A 21,341-nucleotide genomic window follows, 5' to 3' on the forward strand; every position below is an offset into this window, starting at 1 on the left:
GTTGTTATGAAGAAAGATATCAATACTAAAAGACTATTCCAGGGATTTTGATAGATGCACTTGAGATGTCTGAGGAAGTAAGTTTTGAATGTATACTAGTATCATGTATACTGGTGTCATGTCTACTGGTATCATGTATATTGGTATCGTGTATGTATACTGGTATTGTGTATACTGGTGGCATGTATACTGGCATCAGATATGAGAATTCAGAGCTTATACCACTTACATGCCAGTGATTCTGCCAAATACTTCAGTCATTTCATAATATCCATGTTCAGTGATGTTGTTTATGAGAAAAGGGTGTGTCTTATATGTATCTAAGCAGTTGGAACGTGTCTCAGCCTGGATGAAATTATAATCTTTTCTTTCTTTTTTTGTTCTTTTTGTTTGTTTGTTTGTTTGTTTGTTTGAAACAGGGTTTCTCTGTGTAGTCCTGTCTGTCCTGGAACTCACTCTGTAGATTAGGCTGGCCTGGAACTCAGAGATTTGCCTGCCTCTGCCTCCCAAGTGCTGGAGTATGCCACCACCACCTATAATGTTAGTTTCTTATTTTATTTAACATATTTTTCATACTGACCGAAGTTTACCCTCCTTCCTCTGCTCCCAGTCCCGGGTCCCTCCAGCCCTCTTCCCATCTATCTCCTTCTCTTGCCACTCCTCCTTCTTCTCTATTTAGAAAGGGGGGTTGAAAAAGCATGGCAGGTGAGGCAGGACTGAGCTCCTCCCCTGGTTGTCTTACCTAAAATAAACAAGTGGGTTTCCACTGTGTTTTTTTGTTTTTGTTTTTGTTTTTTAAACTAGCCCTTAGAAAAGCCCATGTGTCAGTTATTTCTCTTATCATTGTGGTCTGTCTCCTCATCCCTACTCTTGGCCTTACTTCCTAAGGCTCCACAATCTGCCCCAAACAGCATCCCCACCTGGCCACCAAATGTTTGAACATGGGTCTGTGGGAATGCTTTGCATTCAAACCTTTACAGTCCTTGCATCTTTGTACAAAAATCACTATATATCCTTATCCCTGGTTTTTATTTAATTTTTAAATCTGTATATATTTGGAAGTATGTACACATGTGAGTGTGAGTGTCCCGAGAGTCTAGAAGAGGGCATCAGATCCCCTGGAGCTGGAGTGACAGGTGGTTCTGAGTTGCCAGACTTAGGTGCCAGAGCAAAATATGTTCTGTATTAGTTTCTTTCTGCCGCTGTGATAAAACACTATGACCAAGGCAATCTTGGTTCCAGAGTCTTAGTCTGTTAGGGATGGAACAAGGGCATGGAAGCTGAAGCAGCAGCTGAGGACTCACCTTGAACTGCACAAATGAATCAGAGAGCCAACTAGGAATGGCATGTGGCTTTGAAACCTCAGAGCTCTGCTCCCTGTGACACACTTCCTCCAGCAAGGCCACACCTCCTAAACCCACCCAAATAGAGGCACCGACAGGAGGGACATGTCATTCAAACCATCATCCATCCCTAATTGCTGGCCACCCCAACCCCAAGCACAGCTGCTACTATAACAATATTTTACAGAATCCACCATGTCTCTAGGAGTTCTAGTAAGGCATTACAGGACAATAGGCAACTTTCTAAATGCTCCTCCCTCCCCCTCCCCCTCTGCATTTGTTACTTTCTGTGCCCCCCAGGTGAACCAGAGCTACCCTCCTGCCCACCTCATGCCCATCTGTTACGTTTGTCTTTTAGAATTCATGCCAGATGTGTTTTTATTTTTGTTTTCTAAAAGCTATTCCTGGTTCTGTCATTGAAACCTAGCTTCCCTTTGGTGTTTGGGGAATGTGGGATGAAAAAAAAAATATCCTGCCGGGCGTTGGTGGCGCAAGCCTTTAATCCCAGCACTCTGGAGGCAGAGGCAGGCGGATCTCTGTGAGTTCGAGAACAGTCTGGTCTACAAGAGCTAGTTCCAGGACAGTCTCCAAAGCCACAGAGAAACCCTGCCCCAAAAAACCAAAAAAAAAAATATATATATATATATATATATATGTATGTATGTATGTATGTATGTATGTATGTATATATATACATATATATATATATATTATATATCCTGTGCACGCACTCCTTCGGTTCTCACAGTGTACATCTTCATCTCCTTGTAAATATGAACCATGTTTGTGATTCTATACACAATTATTTACAGGAACACCCCAGAGGTGGGGGCCTGACTGTTCCTTCCTTACCCGTGTACATTTCATCCTGCTCTCTGTTCATTGTCAACCTGAAAGACCCCCGCCCCTAGCTTTTTCTTTTAAGTTTGCCTCCTCCTCCGGTCGGCAGCTGGCGGAGCACGCGGGGAATACATCCTCCCCTGCACTCCCTGACCCTTGATCCCCACAGCTGCCGGCTCTCACTTCCCCGCCGCCGCGCAAGGCCGGCCCCGGCCCCCGCCGGATCGCTCCGTCCCAAGGTCAGCCATCTGGACCGGCAGAAGATAAAGGCCGTTTCGCCTGACTACTACTGTGCCTTTTTCCCCTATAAAAGGACTCCCCTTCCGGGGCTCGGGGCTTGGCCTAACAGAATCTAAGCCCCCGGGTACGCGCACCACCAATAAAACCTCTTGCTTTTGCATCCAAAGTTCGTGGTTTCGCTGATTCCTGGGTGCGGGTCTCCTACGAAAGTACCTCTTCGCGGGTCTTTCAAACCTTCTTGGGTCACAGTCTTGAGCAGCAGAACTAGAACCGAGGGGGTTGAGGGCTCCCTGAGGCCACTGTAATGATGCAGCACCAACAGAAGTTCATTTGCTCACACTCTGGACTCAAGCATCCAAAATTAGGGTGTGGTCAACAGGGTGGGGGTCCCTTTTGGGGACTGTAGGGAGTCTTGCATGCCTTTCTCCCTGTGCAGACTGTTGGCAGTCCTTGGCATTCCATGTCCATAGCTGCCTCTCTAGCCCCTGATTCTCTCACCCACGGTCTGCTTCCTTCTGTCTGTCTCCTGATCAGTGTTTTTCTTTCATGACCATGGAGCCAGAGGGTTCTGGTTTCTTTAAGGCATCGCTTCTCAACCTGTGGGTCGAAACCCTTTCGTAGGAGCCACCTAAGACCATCAGAAAACACAAATATTTACACTAGAACTCATAATAGTAACAAAATTACAGTTATGAAGTAGCAATGAAAATCATGTTATGGTTGGGGGGGTCACTACAACATGAGGAACTAACTATTAAAAGGTCGCAGCATTAGGAAGATTGAGAACTACTGCTGTAAGAGATGCTGATTTTAGCTGTTTGAATTTACTAAGTGTCTTGTGATTGGTGTAAGTATAAATCCTAAACACGCTGAGTTATTTTTACATTGTCAAAATTTGTATCCCAAGAAGATAGTCTGTTGTGTGTAAGGTAGTTAAAAATGTTAATATGCTTTCCAAAGATAGAATTTAATTCTGCGTTTTTAATTTTCAGCCAGAAAATCTCGCCCAGAAGCTTCCAAACCTTGTGGAACTGTGAGTCTGTCTATTCAACTTTTAAAACAAACAAATAAAACAAAGTTGGGAATTTTAAGCTATTTGAAATTTGTTACTTTCGGGTGTAGTTGTCATGTTGCTATGGGTAGACCCGAGACTAATCCCCATGGTGTGTTGGAACCTTTTAATGTGTTGAAATGGCTGAGGCAATGAAGATGCCCTTCTGGGAAGTCCATACAACTTGGAGAATCTCTACTGCTGTTATTCCTATATCAGACTGGAGATAAGCGCTCTAATGGCTTGGAGGAGCATTAGTGACAATCTCTCCCCACTTCCTCCATGTCTCAGTAGTTTCAGTTCTTTTGAAGATTACCTACATAATTTGACAGAATTCACCTTTTTGTTTTTGTTGTGTTGAGGTGTTGTGGGCTTTCCGTGTGCATGGTAGGGCAGTGCTTCCCCATTGAGATGCATCCTAGTACCCATGCTTTTTAAATTTTTTGGGTCGTGCATGTGTGCATGCACATACATATACAGAATAAGATGTCTTCCTCTCTTAATTTCTACCTTACTCTTGAGCCCTCTCATTGAACCATAGTGTGTCTTTTGAGCTCTGCTGGCTGGTTGGCCAAAGGCTCTCAGGATCTCTCTGTCTTTGTCCTCCAGTTGCTAAGGTTGCAGACACGTGTAGCTCTCTCTGACTTTTTGGTGGTATTCAAAGTCTGGCCCTTTTGCTTTCGGAGCTCCCAGCTTTACCTTCTTTCTGAGACATGGTTCCTCTGGCTGTCCTGGAACTCTCCCTGTAGACAGGCTAGCCTTGAAGTCAGAGATCCATCTGCCTCTGCCTCCCAAGTGCTTGAGTTAAAGACATGGCCACCACCTAGCCACTTTTGTTTTTGAATGTGTGGTGGTTTGAAAAAGGATGGCTGCCATAGACTCATATATATGAATGCTTAGACATCAAGGACTGACACTGTTTGAAAGGATTAGAAGGATTAAGAGGTTTGACCTTAATTGGAGGAAGTTTGTCACTGGGGCTGGGCTTTCAGGTTTCAAAAGACCATGCCAGGTCCAGACTTTCTCTCTCTGTTTTTGGATCAAGATGTAGCTCTCAGCTACTTCTCCAGCACCTTGTCTGCCTACTGCCATGGCCTCTGCCATGATGATCATGGACTTAACCTCTGAAACTGTAAGCAAGCCCCCAATTAAATGTTTCTCTTTGTAAGACTTGCTGTGATCATGGTGTCTCTTTACAGCAGTAGAACAGTGACTAAGACATAATGAATCATGTATTTGTGTTTCATTTGCCACTGTGGAAGATAAAAATTTAGATCACATGTATTTCTCTGTACTAATTTCACCATACAGGAAAGGCTGTGTCTGATTCACTGCAGCAGTGTTCTCATTGCTGTTCTTGCTCTGTGTTATTTGGTCTATTGGGAAGATGAAGGAAAAGCTAACCTCCTACATCCACCATTACCTTGAGTCTCTTTCATTTGTCTCTGTCATTTGTCCCATCCTTTTTCTTTTTTCCTGAAACTCTCCAAACTAACAGAAAAGATGGTAACACAGTACAGCAAACATCCACAACTAGTCACCAGAATGTAACCCACTCAACACTGTGACACTTCCCTGAGAGGAGCAACTTAGGACAGAGGTTCTCAGCTTTCCTAGTGCTGCAACCCTTTAGTACTGTTCTTCCTGGTGTAGTGACCCGAAGCCATAAAAGTATTTTCATCGCTGCTTCATAACTTCAATTTTGCTACTGTTATGAGTTGTAAGGTACATATTTTCGGAAATAGAGGTTTGTCAAAGGGGTTGTGACCCACAGGTTGAGAACCGCTGGCTTAGGGGAAAGGAGGCTTAGGTTCACAATTACAGAGGGATTTCGGTAACAGGGAGGGGGTAGCAGTATGGCTCAGCCCTGGAGCTGGCAGGAGTAGCTCTCCCGTGTGCAGGCAGGGGGCAGAGAAAGTGGAATGTAGATTGCTACTTCTGTCCAGGGCCTGCCCATGAGATGGCGCCACTGACTCAAAGCATAGCTTTCTCCTCAGTTAATTCTCCCTGGAAATGCCCTCACAGGCACACTCGGGAGGTGTGCTGCAGTCACACTCAGTAACGCTTCCGTCCTTAGTGTTTGGTGCTGTTCTTGGTTCTCGTTCCAGCATTCTGATGTGACTGCGGTTTATCACAGTGTGCCTTCATTTGTGTTTCTCTAATGGCTGCTGATGTTGAACATCTTTTTGTGTGCCTACTTGTCATTTGAGCTGTAATGGTCTGTTTCATGCTTAGGTTTAATAGTACCTGATGTAGTCTATGGTCTTCTTGTTCAGATTGTTACAAGTACTTTGTTTGTTTTGCTTTTTGAGACAGGGTTCCATTGTGTAGCCCTGGCCTGTCCTGGAACTCACTCTGTAGACCAGGCTGTCCTGGAATTCAAGAGATTCTCCTGCCTCTGCCTCCCAAATTCTGGGATTAAAGGCCTGTGCTACCACTGCCTACCTAGCTACAGGTCCTTTCTTCCAGGACTCAGCTCATCTCTTCATCCTTCTTCTGTTCTTTTGCAGATTAAAAGCTGTCTGCCTCTATGAAACCTAGTGTATCAGTTTTTGTTTTCATGTATTATGTAGATGCCTGGGACTCAGTGGTTTTCTCCTTTTTTTCCTTCCCCAAAAGTCATGTTTTTGTTGTCTCGGTCACCTCCTGTATTTTTCGGTGATGTTTTTATGGGATTAGTTATTAGCATTTCTGTCTTTCAGCATTGTGGAGGTGTTCATTACCCTCTGGCTTGCAGTTTATCAAGACATACTTGTTTCTCTTAAATTTATTCCTTTGCTTGTAAGGTATATTTTCTCCTTTTGATCTAGCTTGAAGAGTTTTCTTTTAAAGTTTTAAAATTAATTTCTTTTTGTGGTGGTGGTACTGGAGATGGTACTCGGGACTGTGTGCCAGGTAAGCAGGCTGCCTTCATAGAGCTGCCTCACAGCCCAGGGGCCTCCAGCTTTTTACTCCACCTGTAGGAATTTGATCTTGATACTCCTGAGGTATGATCTTGATACTCTTGTTGATACTGAGCTTCTAGGGTTTATTTTCTTTACCTTTGGATAATCCTTGACATTGTTACATCAGATGTTTTTAATCCCTCTGCTGCCTTTGGCCCTTACCTGTCAGACGCCTTTGTTCTCATTGGACTGTTTAATACATCCATAATCGGCATAACTCTTCTTTTTTGTCGTGACCCAGCATGTCTCAGCCTTAATCCATGAGGTTCTACCTGAGTGGGGGTGTGTGGACCTGGAAGCTCCAAGCAGCCCAATGGCGATAAAGACCAAACACAGGCATCTTGGCATCTTCAGAGAGCTCTCAGTTCCATGTTGTGGAACTAGAGTCATTTCTTTATTAGCCATCTTTTCTGGTGTTTCTTAACCACCCTGCCAACACCATGAGGCAACCATTTCTTTGTTTGTCCTCTCTGCTCTGGCCGCTCGCCCTTCACTCCTAACCTTCTCTCCTCACAAGTTACCTACACCTCTCTCCTCCACCCAGGTGAGGGCCTATCCAGATGCTTAGGCACATACAGATGCAAATAAGAAGCATATTACCCTCAGGCCATGGTAAACAAAAGTAGCCCTGCTGACATTTCAGTCTCACACCGACTGTGTGCATTTTCTCTCACTTAAAGGGTTAAATAACCCGCTTTACCTATTTTCATCAGCTGCTGGCTGACATTCTCTCATTTGCCCATCTTCCATTACTTTAAGGGTTAAATAACCCGCTTTATCTTTTTTTGTCAGCTGCTGGCTGACATCTTCGTCTTATATATATTTTGTGTACATTTCTGCTTTAAGGGTTAAATAACCCGATTTATCTTTTTTCGTCAGCTGCTGGCTGATGTCTTCCTATTTTATATTACATATATTGTTAGACCCCCTGAAAACTCAAGTATCCGGGGTCCCAGGCCACGTTCGCAGTCACCCCAATCACCAGGCGGATTCGAGAGCTTGCTGCAAACTGCACGAGGCTTTATTGTAATTTAACGAGCTAACCCCATGTTAGCTCGGGTCTTTCACCCACCCGCCATGGCGGATGGCTAGAAAAGACGGCTCCTAGGGGCTCCCGAAAGATCTTATAGGGCAGCGTAAGGGGAGTGTCTAGGGGTACGCACAGGCTTACGATTGGTGTGCCTCCAGGCTTGGAGGGCTTGCCCTGTGTTGATTGGTCAACTGGTTGTTATGGCCCATAGGCCCTTCCAGGGTGGTTGCTATGCTCTCTATGTCATTGCTGTGCGCTTGTCCGTAAAGCACACCCAGGGTCGTAAAGCATTGCGCCACCAGCTAACTTCCGATTGGTATCTTGTCACGAGGCAGGCATCTGACTTTCTAGTGTCTGGGACAAGGTCATAGAAGCACGTATTCGGCCGTTATGGCTGCCAAAAGGGAAGCTGGTCCCTTCAATATCTGTTCCTATTTCTACAATTATATACAGTTTTATTCTTGACTTAACACTGTTCACTCACCACATTTGGCCACTTCTTCTTTTTCCTGCGAATGCTTCTTCCCCAACCGGTTCGCCCACGGCGACTATCTCTCTGAAGTGTCCAAGCCTCTGCTTTGCCTATTTCTTCGTGATGTCCATAGATTCTTCCCCCGTTCTCAGGCCATTTTGTCGTTACCCAGCATGTCTCAGCCTTAGTCCATGAGGTTCAGCCTGAGTGGGGGTGTGTGGACCTGGAAGCTCCGAGCAACCCAACGGCGATAAAGACCAAACACAGGCATCTTGGCATCTTCAGAGAGCTCTCAGTTCCATGTTGTGGAACTAGAGTCATTTCTTTATTAGCCATCTTTTCTGGTGTTTCTTAACTATCCTGCTAATAACACAAGGCAACCATTTCTCTCTTTGTTCTCCTCTCTGCTCTGGCCATTGCTAGCCCCTTCACTCCCAACCTTCTGTCCTCCCAAGCTACTCATACCTCTCTCTCCTCCACCCAGGTGAGGGCCTATTCAGATGCTTAGGCACATACAGATGCAAATAAGAGGCATGTTACCCTGAGGCAGTAACAGCCTAGTGTTAATTAACAATACAATAGTGACCCGGAGCTTCCTGGCGCCAACGGCAGCCAGAGACTGGGACCTAAAATATTCCATAACAGAGATATTTGGTCCCCCACACTTTTTCAGTGTCTTTCTACAGTCATTTTATATATCATGTATTTTCACTTTCTATATAGATGTCTTTGATCTGTAGACATTTCCTTTTTCCTTTTTTGGGGGGGTTGGTGTTTCAAGACAGGGTTTCTCTGTGACTTTGGAGGCTGTCCCGGAACTAGCTCTTGTAGACCAGGCTGGTCTCGAACTCACAGAGATTCGCCTGCTTCTGCCTCCCGAATGCTGGGATTAAAGGTGTGTGCCACCACCGCCTGACTTTTTCTTTATATTTCATAGTTCTTACAGTGTTCATAATTTTCATCTAACAACCTTGTCTTAGGGTTTCTGTTGCTGCAATAAAACACCATGGCCAAAAAGCAAGTCAGGGAGGAAAGGGTTTATTCAGTTTATACTTCCTCATCACTGTTCATCATCAAAGGAAGTCAGGACAGGAACTCAACAGCACAGGACCCTGGAGGCAGGAGCTGATGCAGAGGCCATGGAGGGTGCTTTTTACTGTTTTGCTCCCCATAGCTTACTCAGCCTGCTTTCATATAGAACCCAGGACCACCAGCCCAGGGATGGCACCACCCACCGTGGGTTGGGCCCTCCCCCGTTGATCACTAAATGAGAAAATGCCTTGCTGCTGGATCCCATGGAAGGCTTCTTCCTCTCTGACCCTGGCTTCTGTCAAATTGACACACAAAATGAGTCAGTATATACCTGAACATGATCATTATGGCTATTTAAATGGCCTTGTTTGCTAATCATTTGTTTAGTGGGTTTATTTATATTGATTGTTTTTTTTAATTTTTTTTTTTTCTGGTTTGGGGTCATTTTCTTCATTGGATGATGGGTTTTATAAATTTCCCATAGTCTACATTTTGCCTTTTGGGGTTTTGCTGTTTCCTGGCATTTTTGTTTTGTTCCTGTGACAGGCTTTCTTAGGATAGGAGTAATCTTATACCTAAGGATAGGTTCTGTCTGTGCAAAGGCCTGGGTTGTCGGGTCTCCTTTGAATGCCCTGGGTGAACTCAGGGTTTGGCACTGGGCTTAGATGCCTGCCTCAGTTCAGAGAGCTTTGTGGACCATTCAGCTGATAGCTTTTCTCTTGCTTTTCCCAAGGGTTTCTCTTATGCATGTGCATTTTAGAATTTATCGAAGAGTCAAGAGAGAAGTTTTTGGAGTTGCTTTTTTTTGGGGGGGTAGGATGGAGTGGAGGGTAGTTTCATTGTCTCCTGAACTCTTTTCCCTTGACTACTAGCTGATGAAGCCTCCTAGTAGCTCCATAACCTAGGAATTCTCTTCTTATGCCGTAGTCCCAATTTCCCTACAAACAGACAATTAGGCGATGATGTGGCTTGCTTTCCAGTTCTATTCTTAGGAAACATAGTCTTAGTCACCTGTTGTCACTGTCTGAAAATAGTTGTTTCATAGATCCCATCTGTTTTTTCCTTGTTTCTAGCAGTCAGGTCAGTCTGGCCTTTGTTACTCTATCACGTCTAGAAGTGGAAGTCCTGTTCCTACAATTAAACTTTTCACCGTAGAGCAGATTCATAGTTAAGGGAAGTTGTAAAGATAGCACAGAGTGTTCTCATATACCCCTCACCCAATTCCCTGTGGTTAACATCAGGAGTTCCATTAGGAAACTGACATTAGCATACTGAGTAAAGGTTTGTTTCAGTTTATTAAAAAACATGACAAAGTGACCAAGCCATTTGTCAAAGTAACTGTACCCATCAGTAGTATTTGTGCTATCATTGAATTTGATTTCCTGCAGTATTTCAGCAAAACATGATGAAAACTAGTTACTTTTAAACATGAAGGTTTTGGTTACTCTGATTAAGAAGAACTGATAAAATTGAGGTCCTAAGCCTGAGATCACAAAAGCCCTCACAGCGACACAGCAGCAAACATGTTCACTGACTCTCACCATGTCCCAACAAGCACCTTCCTAAGAGGTCTGTGTCATCAGCTCCTTTAATCCCCCAGAGAGATGCCAACATACTTTCTTTTGTGATTATAAATTAGGAGACTGGGTGTTGGTAATGCCCCCATGGTCACATGACTAAGTGCAGTAAAGGTTGTATGGTGTTCTGGTATACTTCTCACCCAGTTATCATGGAGGGTATACTAGGTGGATTCTCACTTGGCTGCATCCTAGAATTATTTGTGGAATTCAGATCGTGTTGTATTTAATGCTTGATGGATGATCTTTTCGATCCCTGATAGTTACTGTGTGTAGTGAGGGTTAGGAACACCGTGGTGTCTATTGTTAATACAATTGGTGCGTCAAAAGGTGTTTTTAAATTTCAGTCATTATAGTGGGTACTTTGGTATATATTTTCACTCAGACATTTTCATAGGTAGAATTCCAGGCAAGTATCTTACTGAAACAATTTTTAAAGCCCAGCTCTTCCTCTATTTTCATGCAATGGCATCTGGTTTTTCTGTACAACAAATGCACATTTGCATACTTTAGTGTGTGCGCCTGCACATTTATTTACAGTCTCTTGGCACAAAGAACCTTAATCAAGAGTGCTTCCAAAGCATTGCATTTAAAATGGTGTAATCAATTCCTATACACAAAGCAAAGAATGAATCTATTCTAGAGTGTGCACTTGGTTAAATTGTGTCACATAGTTACCAAATGAGGGCTTGCTGCCTGACAAACATAGAAGCCAATACTACAGTGTGGACTTTTGCCAAAAGAGAAGGCTTTGTCACTCAACCAACTGGCAAGAAGGTCAGGAGCTCGGGTCTCCTGTCAGTTAGTGGGAAAATAGTAGGAACATGGAAGGAAGGAGAGGAAATGCCGCTTGTTGGTGGGATGGTGGGATGGTGGGATGGTGGGATGGTGGGATGGTGGGGTAGGTGTGCTTGTTTCTCTACCTCGGTTGTGGGCTTTATTATATCCTGCTGGGGAGTTTGAGCATGTGATATTGATCAAAATACCCGGATGCTTCTCTTCATAACTATTTTTGAAAAGCTGGTTTCAAACCTTAAGAACTTTTAGGTATTTCCGGGGGCAAAAGTCTAACATCTGAGTGTGTCTGGGATTAACTGATTGCAAAACCTGCAGGTTAACATCCTCTACAACACTGGCTTAATCTGGCACAGGAAAAGCTTCACAAGATTATTTTTTTGTTTTTATTATTATTCTGTGCTCATTGATATTTTAAAGTTCACCAAACATTTTTAAAATGCAAAAGAAATTTTCTAAGTTATACTTTAAAATACTTTTGGGGATTTGATTGGTTTGAAAATAAAGTATTCTAAAATCTAGTTTTCTTACTTCAAAGTCAGTAATAAAACCTGTTTTCTTCTATTGCTACTGTATGATCTCTGGTAGTCACCGTATTTGGCTTTAAATATCTTGTGTCTGACGGTACCTGGAGTGTCCACCAGAGTGTGCCAAAGATACTTCAGTGGGAAAGTGACAGCCCGGGCTTGCCCGGGCTTGCAGGTCTTTTTAAAGAAGTTCCATTTGCTGAGAAATAAAATCTCTGTGTCTACAGATGCATTAGTGAACATTTAATCCCTATTCTTGGGTTACAGTAAGCATGCCAACTAGAGATAGCTGTGAAGGTTTTTTGTTTGTTTTTTATTTTCTCTTTGAGTCCTTTCCTTGCAAGTATGTATGTGCCCCATGTGTGTGTCTGGTACCTGTGAAGTTAAGAAGAGGGTGTTTGATCCCTGGAACAGGAAGGAATTCCAGATAGTTATGAGCCACCAAGTAGGTGCTGGGAAATGAACTCAGGTCCCCTGTAAGACTAACAAGTGGCTCTTAATAGTGGAGCCAGTTAGAAATATCTTTAGCTAGCAACTAAAACTAGTGACTCCTTTTTACTCACTAGGAGTTGAGATATATATATTTTAACACACTAGATGTTTTTCTGAAAACCTGAACAATTTAAATGAACTGGAGAAACTGATAGTTCTTTAAGGAGGCTGGAAAACACCCCAAGATTTTTTATGTAAAGTGTCTAAATGGGAAGATAAATATTGGTGATTTAGCATAATCTATTACTCTCAAAATATTGTTTCTCAAATATTACATCTGTGTGTTTTGGGTTGACATTACAGTATGAAAGGAAGTTTTGCCTTATATTTGATACGTTTTCAAACAGAGCTTATATGAGCTAATTATCTGGCAAAATACTGAATAATAACAGCTACTTTCCCCTCCTTTCATCACAGGTACCTTCATTCAAATAACATAGTTGTGGTTCCAGAAGGTAAGCACACTTAGAGCTTTTAGTTTGAAGACTCTCTGAGTGGATGAAGTTATCTCTTTAAACTGGTGTGTTAGGGAATTTTAATCTAAAGGACTGCTTAATGTGTTTGCTTTAAAATGTAAGTCCAGTTAAGAATTCTGACTAAATCTGAAAGGCCAGTAAGTGTTCAGGTAAATTACTATACAAACAGTAGGATGAGTGCTTCATGCAACAAGCTAAGAATTTAGTTCCACATAAAATAATCTTTAAAATTTGTGTGTGTGAGTGTGCAGGAGAAGGAGAGGACAACCTTGTGACTTATTCCTTGGATGCCTTCTCTTTTTTTTTTGAGGAAAATTTCTCACTGTCCATGAGGTCACCAAGTAGGCTAACCTGGCTGGCCAGGGAGTGCTCCTCCGCCCCCCCCCCCAATCTCTGCATCTCTAGCTCTAGGTATAGCATTTAAATTTGGGTTCTCTTGCTTGCATGACAAGTGCTCACCAACTGAGCCGCTGCCCTGACCCCTGCTCTTAGTCACTTCATCTGAGAATAGGCTCCTCTGTCCAGGCTGGCCTCAGGCTCTACCCCCCTGTCTCACCCTTCCTTGTCAGTGGCCACCGATGTTTGCCATCGCAGCTGGGGCCATCTTTGGATGATTTATTAAGTCACACATTTCCCTCTTTGTTTTAACCTTTCTATTTGTTCTTTTATGAAATTACATTTTATCTCAAGGTGGAAATCTTTACCACAATCGTAACTTTGTTTTCACTGTTTTGTTAGTCAAAGAAGATTAAAGCATTTCATCCAGGGCCACTGTGTCACTCATTCTGCCTTCCCTCTCTTTTTCTCTCGGAAGCCATCGGGTCCCTTGTAAAACTCCAGTGTTTGGATCTCAGTGACAATGCCTTAGAGATTGTTTGCCCGGAAATTGGTCGTCTGAGAGCATTACGTCATCTTCGATTAGCTAACAACCAACTACAATTCCTACCTCCAGGTAATCCCTGTTTGTATAGTTTCTTGTCTGTCAGGAACCTGTTTTTATCACTGTGTGCACCAGCAGCGGGATGTATAAATGTATTTGCAAGTATCTGTTTATTTCGAGATGAAACAAAGGAATGTAGCTAAAACACGACCAAGAGTTCTTCTGATGAAATGTGAGACGTGTTTCTGTCTTAGGGCCACTGCAGGAGTGTGTTATGCTCAGTGTCCCCTCCCGTCACTGCCAGGCAAGATGCTTGTATGAGAGTGAACTCAGATGCTTACAGTGTTTTTTTGTAAAAGTAGTATTAAGAGGTTAAGTAATATATAACCTCATATAACAAGTCTCAATGCTTCCAACTATATTCAGTACAACACGTTCAAGTCAGTAAAGAACATGATTTTCAGGGTTCATCATGTGTGGTGTTTGATCATTCAAGCTTTCAAGTTTCTCTTTTTGGATAGAAAAATTAGATGCTCTTTTGAAGACTGCCTAGAAAATGTAGGAACAGGGATAGAAGCTTTCATATTTGACACTAGCAGATGCATAGTAGGGGCTGGGAATGTAAATCTCAGTTGGTGGAGTGCTTGCCTAGCATGTATGAATCCCTGGGTTCAATCCTCAGTGCTATACAAGCCACATACAGTAATGCAGGAAGATCAGAAGAAGTCCAAGGTTGTCCTCGGCTATGTGGTGGCTTCAAGGCCAGCCTGAAATACAAGAGACCCTGTGTAGATGGAAGTTTTTCTCTATCTCTCCCGGTCCCATTGGACTGGTTTCTTTCCTGCCCACCAGTCTCCACTACCACTTATTAAATAATCATTCTGAGGCTTAATATGAATTATAATTGTCTGGCCAGTGGTTCAGGCACATTACTTACTAGCTCTCACAATTAAATTAACCAATGTGTATCGCCACATGGCCGTGGCTTACCAGTAATGTTCTGGCAGCCATGTGGCATCTCTCTGTATATTTGTTTGGATTTCTTGCCTGGCTCTATTCTGCATGGCCATTGGCCAAATCAGCTTTATTTATCAACCAATAAAAGCAACACATATTCACAGCATACAGAAGGACATCCCACATAAACCCTGTCCCAAAAATCAAACCAAAGAATGAAATGCATGGATCTAATGCAGTGTTTGCAAACTCGGCTCATACACATGCAAGGACTCAGAGCACTTTGGTTCCATATGGGTGTGTTCAGTTCTTTGTTCTTTCCTGTGCATCACATTTTGTGGTGGAATGTGGTCATTTACTTCCAGTGCATTCCCAGAAGTTAATAGTGTTCCTTTAACACCACTTGGCTGCCTCTTAATAACCACTGAAGTTATATATTTCCTGACTGCTTTCATATAACCTGTTTTATTCTGTTCCACAAGAATTCAGGCATGCATTTTTTAAAATTTTAGTTTCCTTGCTTTATTTCTGTTGTCTGCAGTTGGCTCTTCTTGTTTTGAGTGATATTTTATTCCGAAGCAACTGTATGTTTTAAATAGTAACTTTTAGGAGAGCCTTCAGTAGGTTGTGTTTGTTGGTTTTGTTTTGGGAGTGGGTTTCACTGTGTAGTCCTGGATGTCCTGGAACTCTGTAGGTCCTATCTCTGCCTCCTGAGTGATGAGATGAAAGGCGTGTGCCACCATGGCTGGCCAAGAGCAGGTGCTCTTCTTTCTAGGCATCCTGTGGAGTGATAGGCGGGCCCTCCTACTTCCTTGACTCACATTGACACAGCTCATTGTGAGGTCATTTCAAATATTTGATTGGATGGGGCCAAGTCTAAACATCTCCCAAGTGTTTGGCTGTGTTTGGAGACATATACAAAGAAAAGAAGGGGAGGGTCTCAGTGGCTGTTTTTCTTTGTTGGCAGTAGACACTAGCTGATGGGTAGTTGCCCCTTCTACATAGTCCATGCTGTTACGTAGCTGTTTTTCATGCTGTGTTCCCTCAAAGGCTTCCCATTTTACTGTGGTGGTTGTTTGTTTGGTATGTGTACAGTATGTGCTAGCATGTGCATGTGTACATGAGAGTATGTGTGTGTGCTTGAAAAAATAATTTCATAGCCACTTATTGCAATATGAAAAAATATGCAGGCTATAAAATTAACACAAGCACATGTGTAAAAGCCTAATGCAGTGTTTGCTGTAAGGATAGTCAGAGCTCTCAGAACTGCTTTTAAACACTCACAGTCTTTGCATGTCCAGATTGCCACGAAGCCCAGTGTTCTATCACATTCTGAAACTTCCTGTGGCTTCCAAGATAGCTAGAGGTTCTTGGTAACTACTCATTTTTCTACAAGTTCTCTTCCCTCTTCTATTGGATTGAAGAGTACTGTTATTCTCTGTATTATGCCTTTGCCTTCTCAACATTCAGCCGCTCCAGTTGCGGGGGCCTGACAGAAGTAGGAACAGTGTTTCCCTGGGAAGTTTGGAAAGGGAGAAGGAGAGGAACAGAGATAATTGGGGGAAGACTGGGCGGGGAGTGTCAAAATTGGTTTGCCTCATTTTCTGAATTATTACACCGCATTGTGGTACCTTCTTGGGTGCTGATAGACAAGTGTATCAGATTAAAAGAAGAGGGAAGATAAAGTGTCTAGTAGGTTGACTTGTCTTGCTCTCCTTCAGTATTCCACTCCCAGACTCTGTTCTTGAGTCACACGGGCTTTCTCTTCCCTTGAGTCGTGCAGGCTTTCTTCTTGATCTTAGCTCTCGCTGGCTTCTGTGAGCTGCAGCCAACTGCTCCACACTCCTGTCACCTCCAAGGCTCGAGCTGCTTGTCCGAGGTGTTGTGCACCACACTCCTGCTAATGGTTAGGAAGTCAGAGTTAGTCATAGCATCATTGCTAGCATGTCCCTGTATGACGTGGGCCATTCTGTTTGTCACCTCTTGACCTTTTATAATATACTTGGTGCTCTTCTCTATGGTGTCTTTTTTGTCCCACTTGAATGCAAATACCTTACAGGGAGCAAAGAACAGATCAGACAGAATGAAGGCATGTGAAGAATTGCCAGAAGCCCTTCTGAGGACTAATCTGCGGATGAATGGAAAGCGAATAAAGCTGTGCAGCATGTTCTTTGCGTTTCTTTTGTAAATGAAAACATCTAACATTCTGTGCGTATGTATGTTTTTATGAATGACGTATATTGAAATATTTTATTACTGTGTGAGAGACTGTGATGTGTGGGTATGTGAGGTGTGCCATGGCGCATGCATGGAAATCGGGATGACTTTTTGGAGTTGGATCTGTCTTAAACCATTTATGTGTATTCCAGGGACCAGACTCCAGCCATCAGGCTTTTGCAGAAACCACTCTTACCTACTGATCCATCTCACTGGCCCTGTCACTAATAATACAAAATAAACAGATTTTGTTGTGACCTGATTTTTTTTTCATTTTCTTTTTTGTTAGCCATGGGTTTCATTGAGCCATTTTCATTCACATATATCATTATATTGTTCTTATTGGCCCTACCTCCCACTCTGCTTATCTCCTTCCTCGCCTTAAAGTAGTCCTGCCTGTTTTCATATCACATATTTTTTACCCTTTCTTGCCCTAATGTATGTTCCCTGTATGTGACTTCTTTCACTGAGAATGGTTTTGAGTGGCAGTCATGCTGTTGCGTGCGCGCGCGCGCGCACACACACACACACACACACACACACACACACACACACACACTTTATTCTTTTTTTTTTTTTGATCTCAGAGTAGTATTTCATTACATAAATATTCAGTTCCTCTTGATGAGCATGCAGGTTTTTCAAATGTTTATGTTCATATGAATAAAGGTAATAGGACATAGCAGAGCACTGCCTTTTGTGGACAACCCTTTTTATTTCTCTGGGGTAAAATATCTCAAGAGTGGAAAAAGTCGTTGCTTCATAGGCTAGATGCATATTTAACTTTATAAGACGCTTCCTTGCAGTCTTTAGAGTGACCTCCCAGTTCTTCTCCTCCAATGTGCAGGAGGCCCCAGACCACTCCTCCCAGTGTGGTCCTGTGTGCTTCTCCTGCTTATTTTTAGAAATGCTATTGGGTATGAAAATAGTTGCCTTATTTTGTATTTTTCTCTTGCCTGAGAGTGACAAGTACCTTCTTGTGTGTTTATAGGCTATTCAGAACCTTTCCTTTCATTTGTAGGAGATAGCTTCCTGTTTTACATGCTGGTGACAGACTTTTTCCAATTGCTGAGGAATTTTCTTCGATCTGCCCCTTGTCCCAGTCCCATGAGAGCTCTTCCTGCTGTTCCAGTGTGGCTTGTATTGGCTTCTCTGTATTCTGAAGAGTTCTTGCCTCCCAGAAGTTTATCTTGGCTTTCTAATTATCTCCATCTCCCAGTTTCCCCTCGATTAAAGCCTTGAGTACCTTGGGAAAATTTCATGAGAGAGAGGGAGGGAGGGAGGGGAAGGGAAGGAGGGAGGGAGGGGAAGGGAAGGAGGGAGGGGGACAGGGTGCACAGGCACCTTTCAGCCAGCTGTCCACAGCTGGACTGATTTCTCATTAGCTTTTGTCTGGGGCAGATTCCTTTTCCTCCCTTTCTTTCAGTCAGGGAATAGCAACCAGGGATTTCTTGTCTTTAAAATGGTCTTGTCACTTACTGAAGTAAGCTTAGGATAATTGCTGCCTCAGTTGCCAGTGAATTTTAAGAACTATGATTGCCTGGCAGTGGTGTCACAAGCCTTTAATCCCAGCACGTGGGAGGCAGAGGCAGGTCTCTGTGAGTTTAAGGCCAGCCTGGTCTACAGAGTGAATTCCAGGACAGGCTCCAAAGCTACACAGAGGAACTATGATTATGTGGCATATCCAGCTTGGTTTGATTATTACAGGAGAATGGTGATCTATTAGGACGTCTATTTTTTTATTTTGTTTTTTCTCTTTTTTATTATGTTATAATTTCGTGTGCATAGATGTTTTGCCTCCATGTATGTCTGTGCACCACATTGAGCAGTGCCTGCAGAAGCCAGAAGAGGGCACTGGATCCCCTCGGACTGTGGTCCCAGATGGTTGTAAGGCCCCATATGAGTTCTGAGGCTAGAACCTGGGTCCTCTGAAGAGCAAGGAGTGCTTATAAGTGCAGAGCCATGGTTCAGCCCCTTAAGTGCATGTGTGTGTCTGTGTGCATATGTGTGCAGGTGCCAGTGGAGTCCAGAAGAGGATGTCAGACCCCCTGGAACTAGAGTTGCAGGTGGTTTGTGAGCCATGTAACCTGTGCACCAGGAATCAAAATTGGGCCCTTTGTAAGAACAGTATTTAACTGCTGAGCCATCTTTCCAGCCCAAATTTTTAATATAACCTTTTGACGTGTGTGTGTGTGTGTGTGTGTGTGTGTGTGTGTGTGTGTGTGTGTGTGTGTGCATGCGCATGCACGCGCACGTGCTCATTCCAGAGATGGCCTACTTCTCCTCCTGGCAGTCATTGATTGCCTCTCGTTCTTTGTCTATGGTGAGACCTAATAACCGTCCCTCCCCATTCACATTAGCATATCCATCGATACTGCCATTGCTCAGATCTTGTTTATGCAGCCGTTTCTGGGAGACACAGTTTCACAGCTGACTTCTTGGTATTATGGTTCTTACAATATTTCCTCTCCCTCTTCTGTGATGTTCTCTGAGCCATAGATACAGGAGCTGTGATGTAGATGTATACACTGGGGCCGGGCTCCCCATGATCTGTTGATCCCTGCATTGTGTTCAGTTGAGGTTTTCTGTGATGGTCTCCATTTGCTGTAAAGAGATGCTTCTTTGCTGAGGGGTGGTGGCCACACTTCCCTGTGGGTATAAGGCTAAGATGTAGACTGTAGTGTAAAAATCAACACTAGTCTAGCAAAGTGGTGATAGTAGAGTCTTTGCTAAGGTCTGTGACTCACTGGTTCTGACAAGCTGCCCAGGTTTCCAGTAGTAGGTTTGATTTTTCTCCTGTTGAGTGGTCCTTATGTCCAGTTAGACAGCTGTTGGGTGGCATGTATCATCTTGTCTTCTCTGCAGCCTGCTGTTCTGCTTCTCAGCTTTAGTTCACCCAGACACAAAAGAGAAACAGCTGTGGCTTATGATCAGCAAGTTTCTCTCATGGTTCTGGGGGCTGTGAAGTCTAAAATCCAGGAGCAGCAGATTTGGAGTCTGGGGAAGGCTGCTTCCTAGTTTATAGGCAGAATGGCATCTTTTCACTGTCTTCTCATGATTAAAGAGGCAAGAGGTCTCTGTGAGGTCTAATCCCCTTCAGAAGGCTTTTCCCTCTGAAACTGATGTCTTCCCAAGGCCTCCCTTGGCAGTACCATTGCATTGTGAAGGGATGCAACATGAGTTTTGAGGGATATGAGCATTCAGACCACAGCCCATCTTTTACCTTTTTCTTCTTAGGTTCCGTTTTCCAGGGGTTTTGTTTGCCTGCAACTCTGCTTTTTGGCTTTTCAACTATTTGCGTTCCGATTCCTTGTTCCATGGCCTAGAATGTGCTGCTTGTCAGGAAGCCAGGCCCATCAGGGACCTCAACTCTCGTTTCCCTTGTTTCAAGGATCATAGTTTAGTGCTGCATGGTCATTGCCTCCAAACAGCTGTCCCAATGCCTTTTGATTAGTTTTATTCTGTTGGTGGGAAGTGAGTCTGATTTCAGTTTTCCTGCCATGCCTGCCATCAAAATTTCTGTTCCATATTATTGTTTGATTTCTCATGTTTGCTTACCTTCCATCATGTGTATTCCTAAGTTTGTAACACTTGAAAAACATTTATATAAAACGTTATTTAAATAAAATTAGAAATTACGTTACTTTTTTTCTGATTACTACACCAACACTATAATATTATTTGCTTTTGAACAAATCTAAACTAATATCCTCTCAATGGCTTTTTCTAACTTGATAGAAAGTCATATCATGTATTATGGAGATAAACATTAACACAAATACAGATAAAGTATTATTGGGGAAAAGCCCCCATCAGTGCAGGTACACTTGCCAATACTTACTGTTGTAAGGACCACAAAGGCCAATGATATTGAACAAGACAGAAAAATTAGCTAATCCTCCAGGCAAACATGCCTGATACTGCTGTGACCATCAGTTCCATAGAACTCCCATGAGAGACTGTTATGGTGACAAACAACAAAAAGTGACCAGGCGCCTGCAGAGATGTTGCTTACATCTGGCTTATAAATCAGACTATTTTTTTAAATGCTTTAATCCTTGAAAAGCTGTTTTGCATACCAAAAAAGGAAGGGCTTTTTAGCTCAAATTAAAAACATGAACGGATTGTACTGTGGTGGATAAAAGCCTGTACAAGCACAGAGCTCTGTCCTTCATGTCACCAGCACACAGCTGTGTTCTCCGTGTCACCAGTGTAAATTGTTCCTGAAACTCAGCCTTCAAATGTGATTTTTTTCCTTAAATGTATTTTTTTCCAGTCACCCCAATTGTTCCTTTGAGCTTTGGTTTAGTACCCCCTCTTAGGACCATCCCATTGCCGGCCTAGCAGCTTTGACCGCTGGGCTCACCGGTCACTTGGAGGTAGAGGCGATGGAAGACCCTGTGCTCTATCCTCTGGCTCCTTGTTGCTTGCTGCATTTTGTTGACACAGACTAACCAACTGTGGCAC

At 43.2% G+C, this 21,341-nt stretch overlaps 1 protein-coding gene across 3 annotated transcripts in view; it reads left to right on the forward strand.

Annotated features, from left to right (window-relative positions):
• Window positions 1-21,341, forward strand: part of Lrrc28 (leucine rich repeat containing 28) — a 123,616-nt gene that overhangs the window by 10,855 nt on the left and 91,420 nt on the right. For all 3 annotated transcript variants that reach the window (XM_027408117.2, XM_027408119.2, XM_027408118.2), the window contains exons 3-5: window positions 3,416-3,456; window positions 12,762-12,799; window positions 13,635-13,772. In XM_027408117.2, coding sequence (XP_027263918.1) covers window positions 3,416-3,456; window positions 12,762-12,799; window positions 13,635-13,772 — 217 coding nt within the window. The remainder of the gene's footprint in view (window positions 1-3,415; window positions 3,457-12,761; window positions 12,800-13,634; window positions 13,773-21,341) is intronic.

The sequence above is a fragment of the Cricetulus griseus genome, chromosome 3 (genome assembly GCF_003668045.3).
Source record: "Cricetulus griseus strain 17A/GY chromosome 3, alternate assembly CriGri-PICRH-1.0, whole genome shotgun sequence".
NCBI lineage: Eukaryota > Metazoa > Chordata > Mammalia > Rodentia > Cricetidae > Cricetulus > Cricetulus griseus.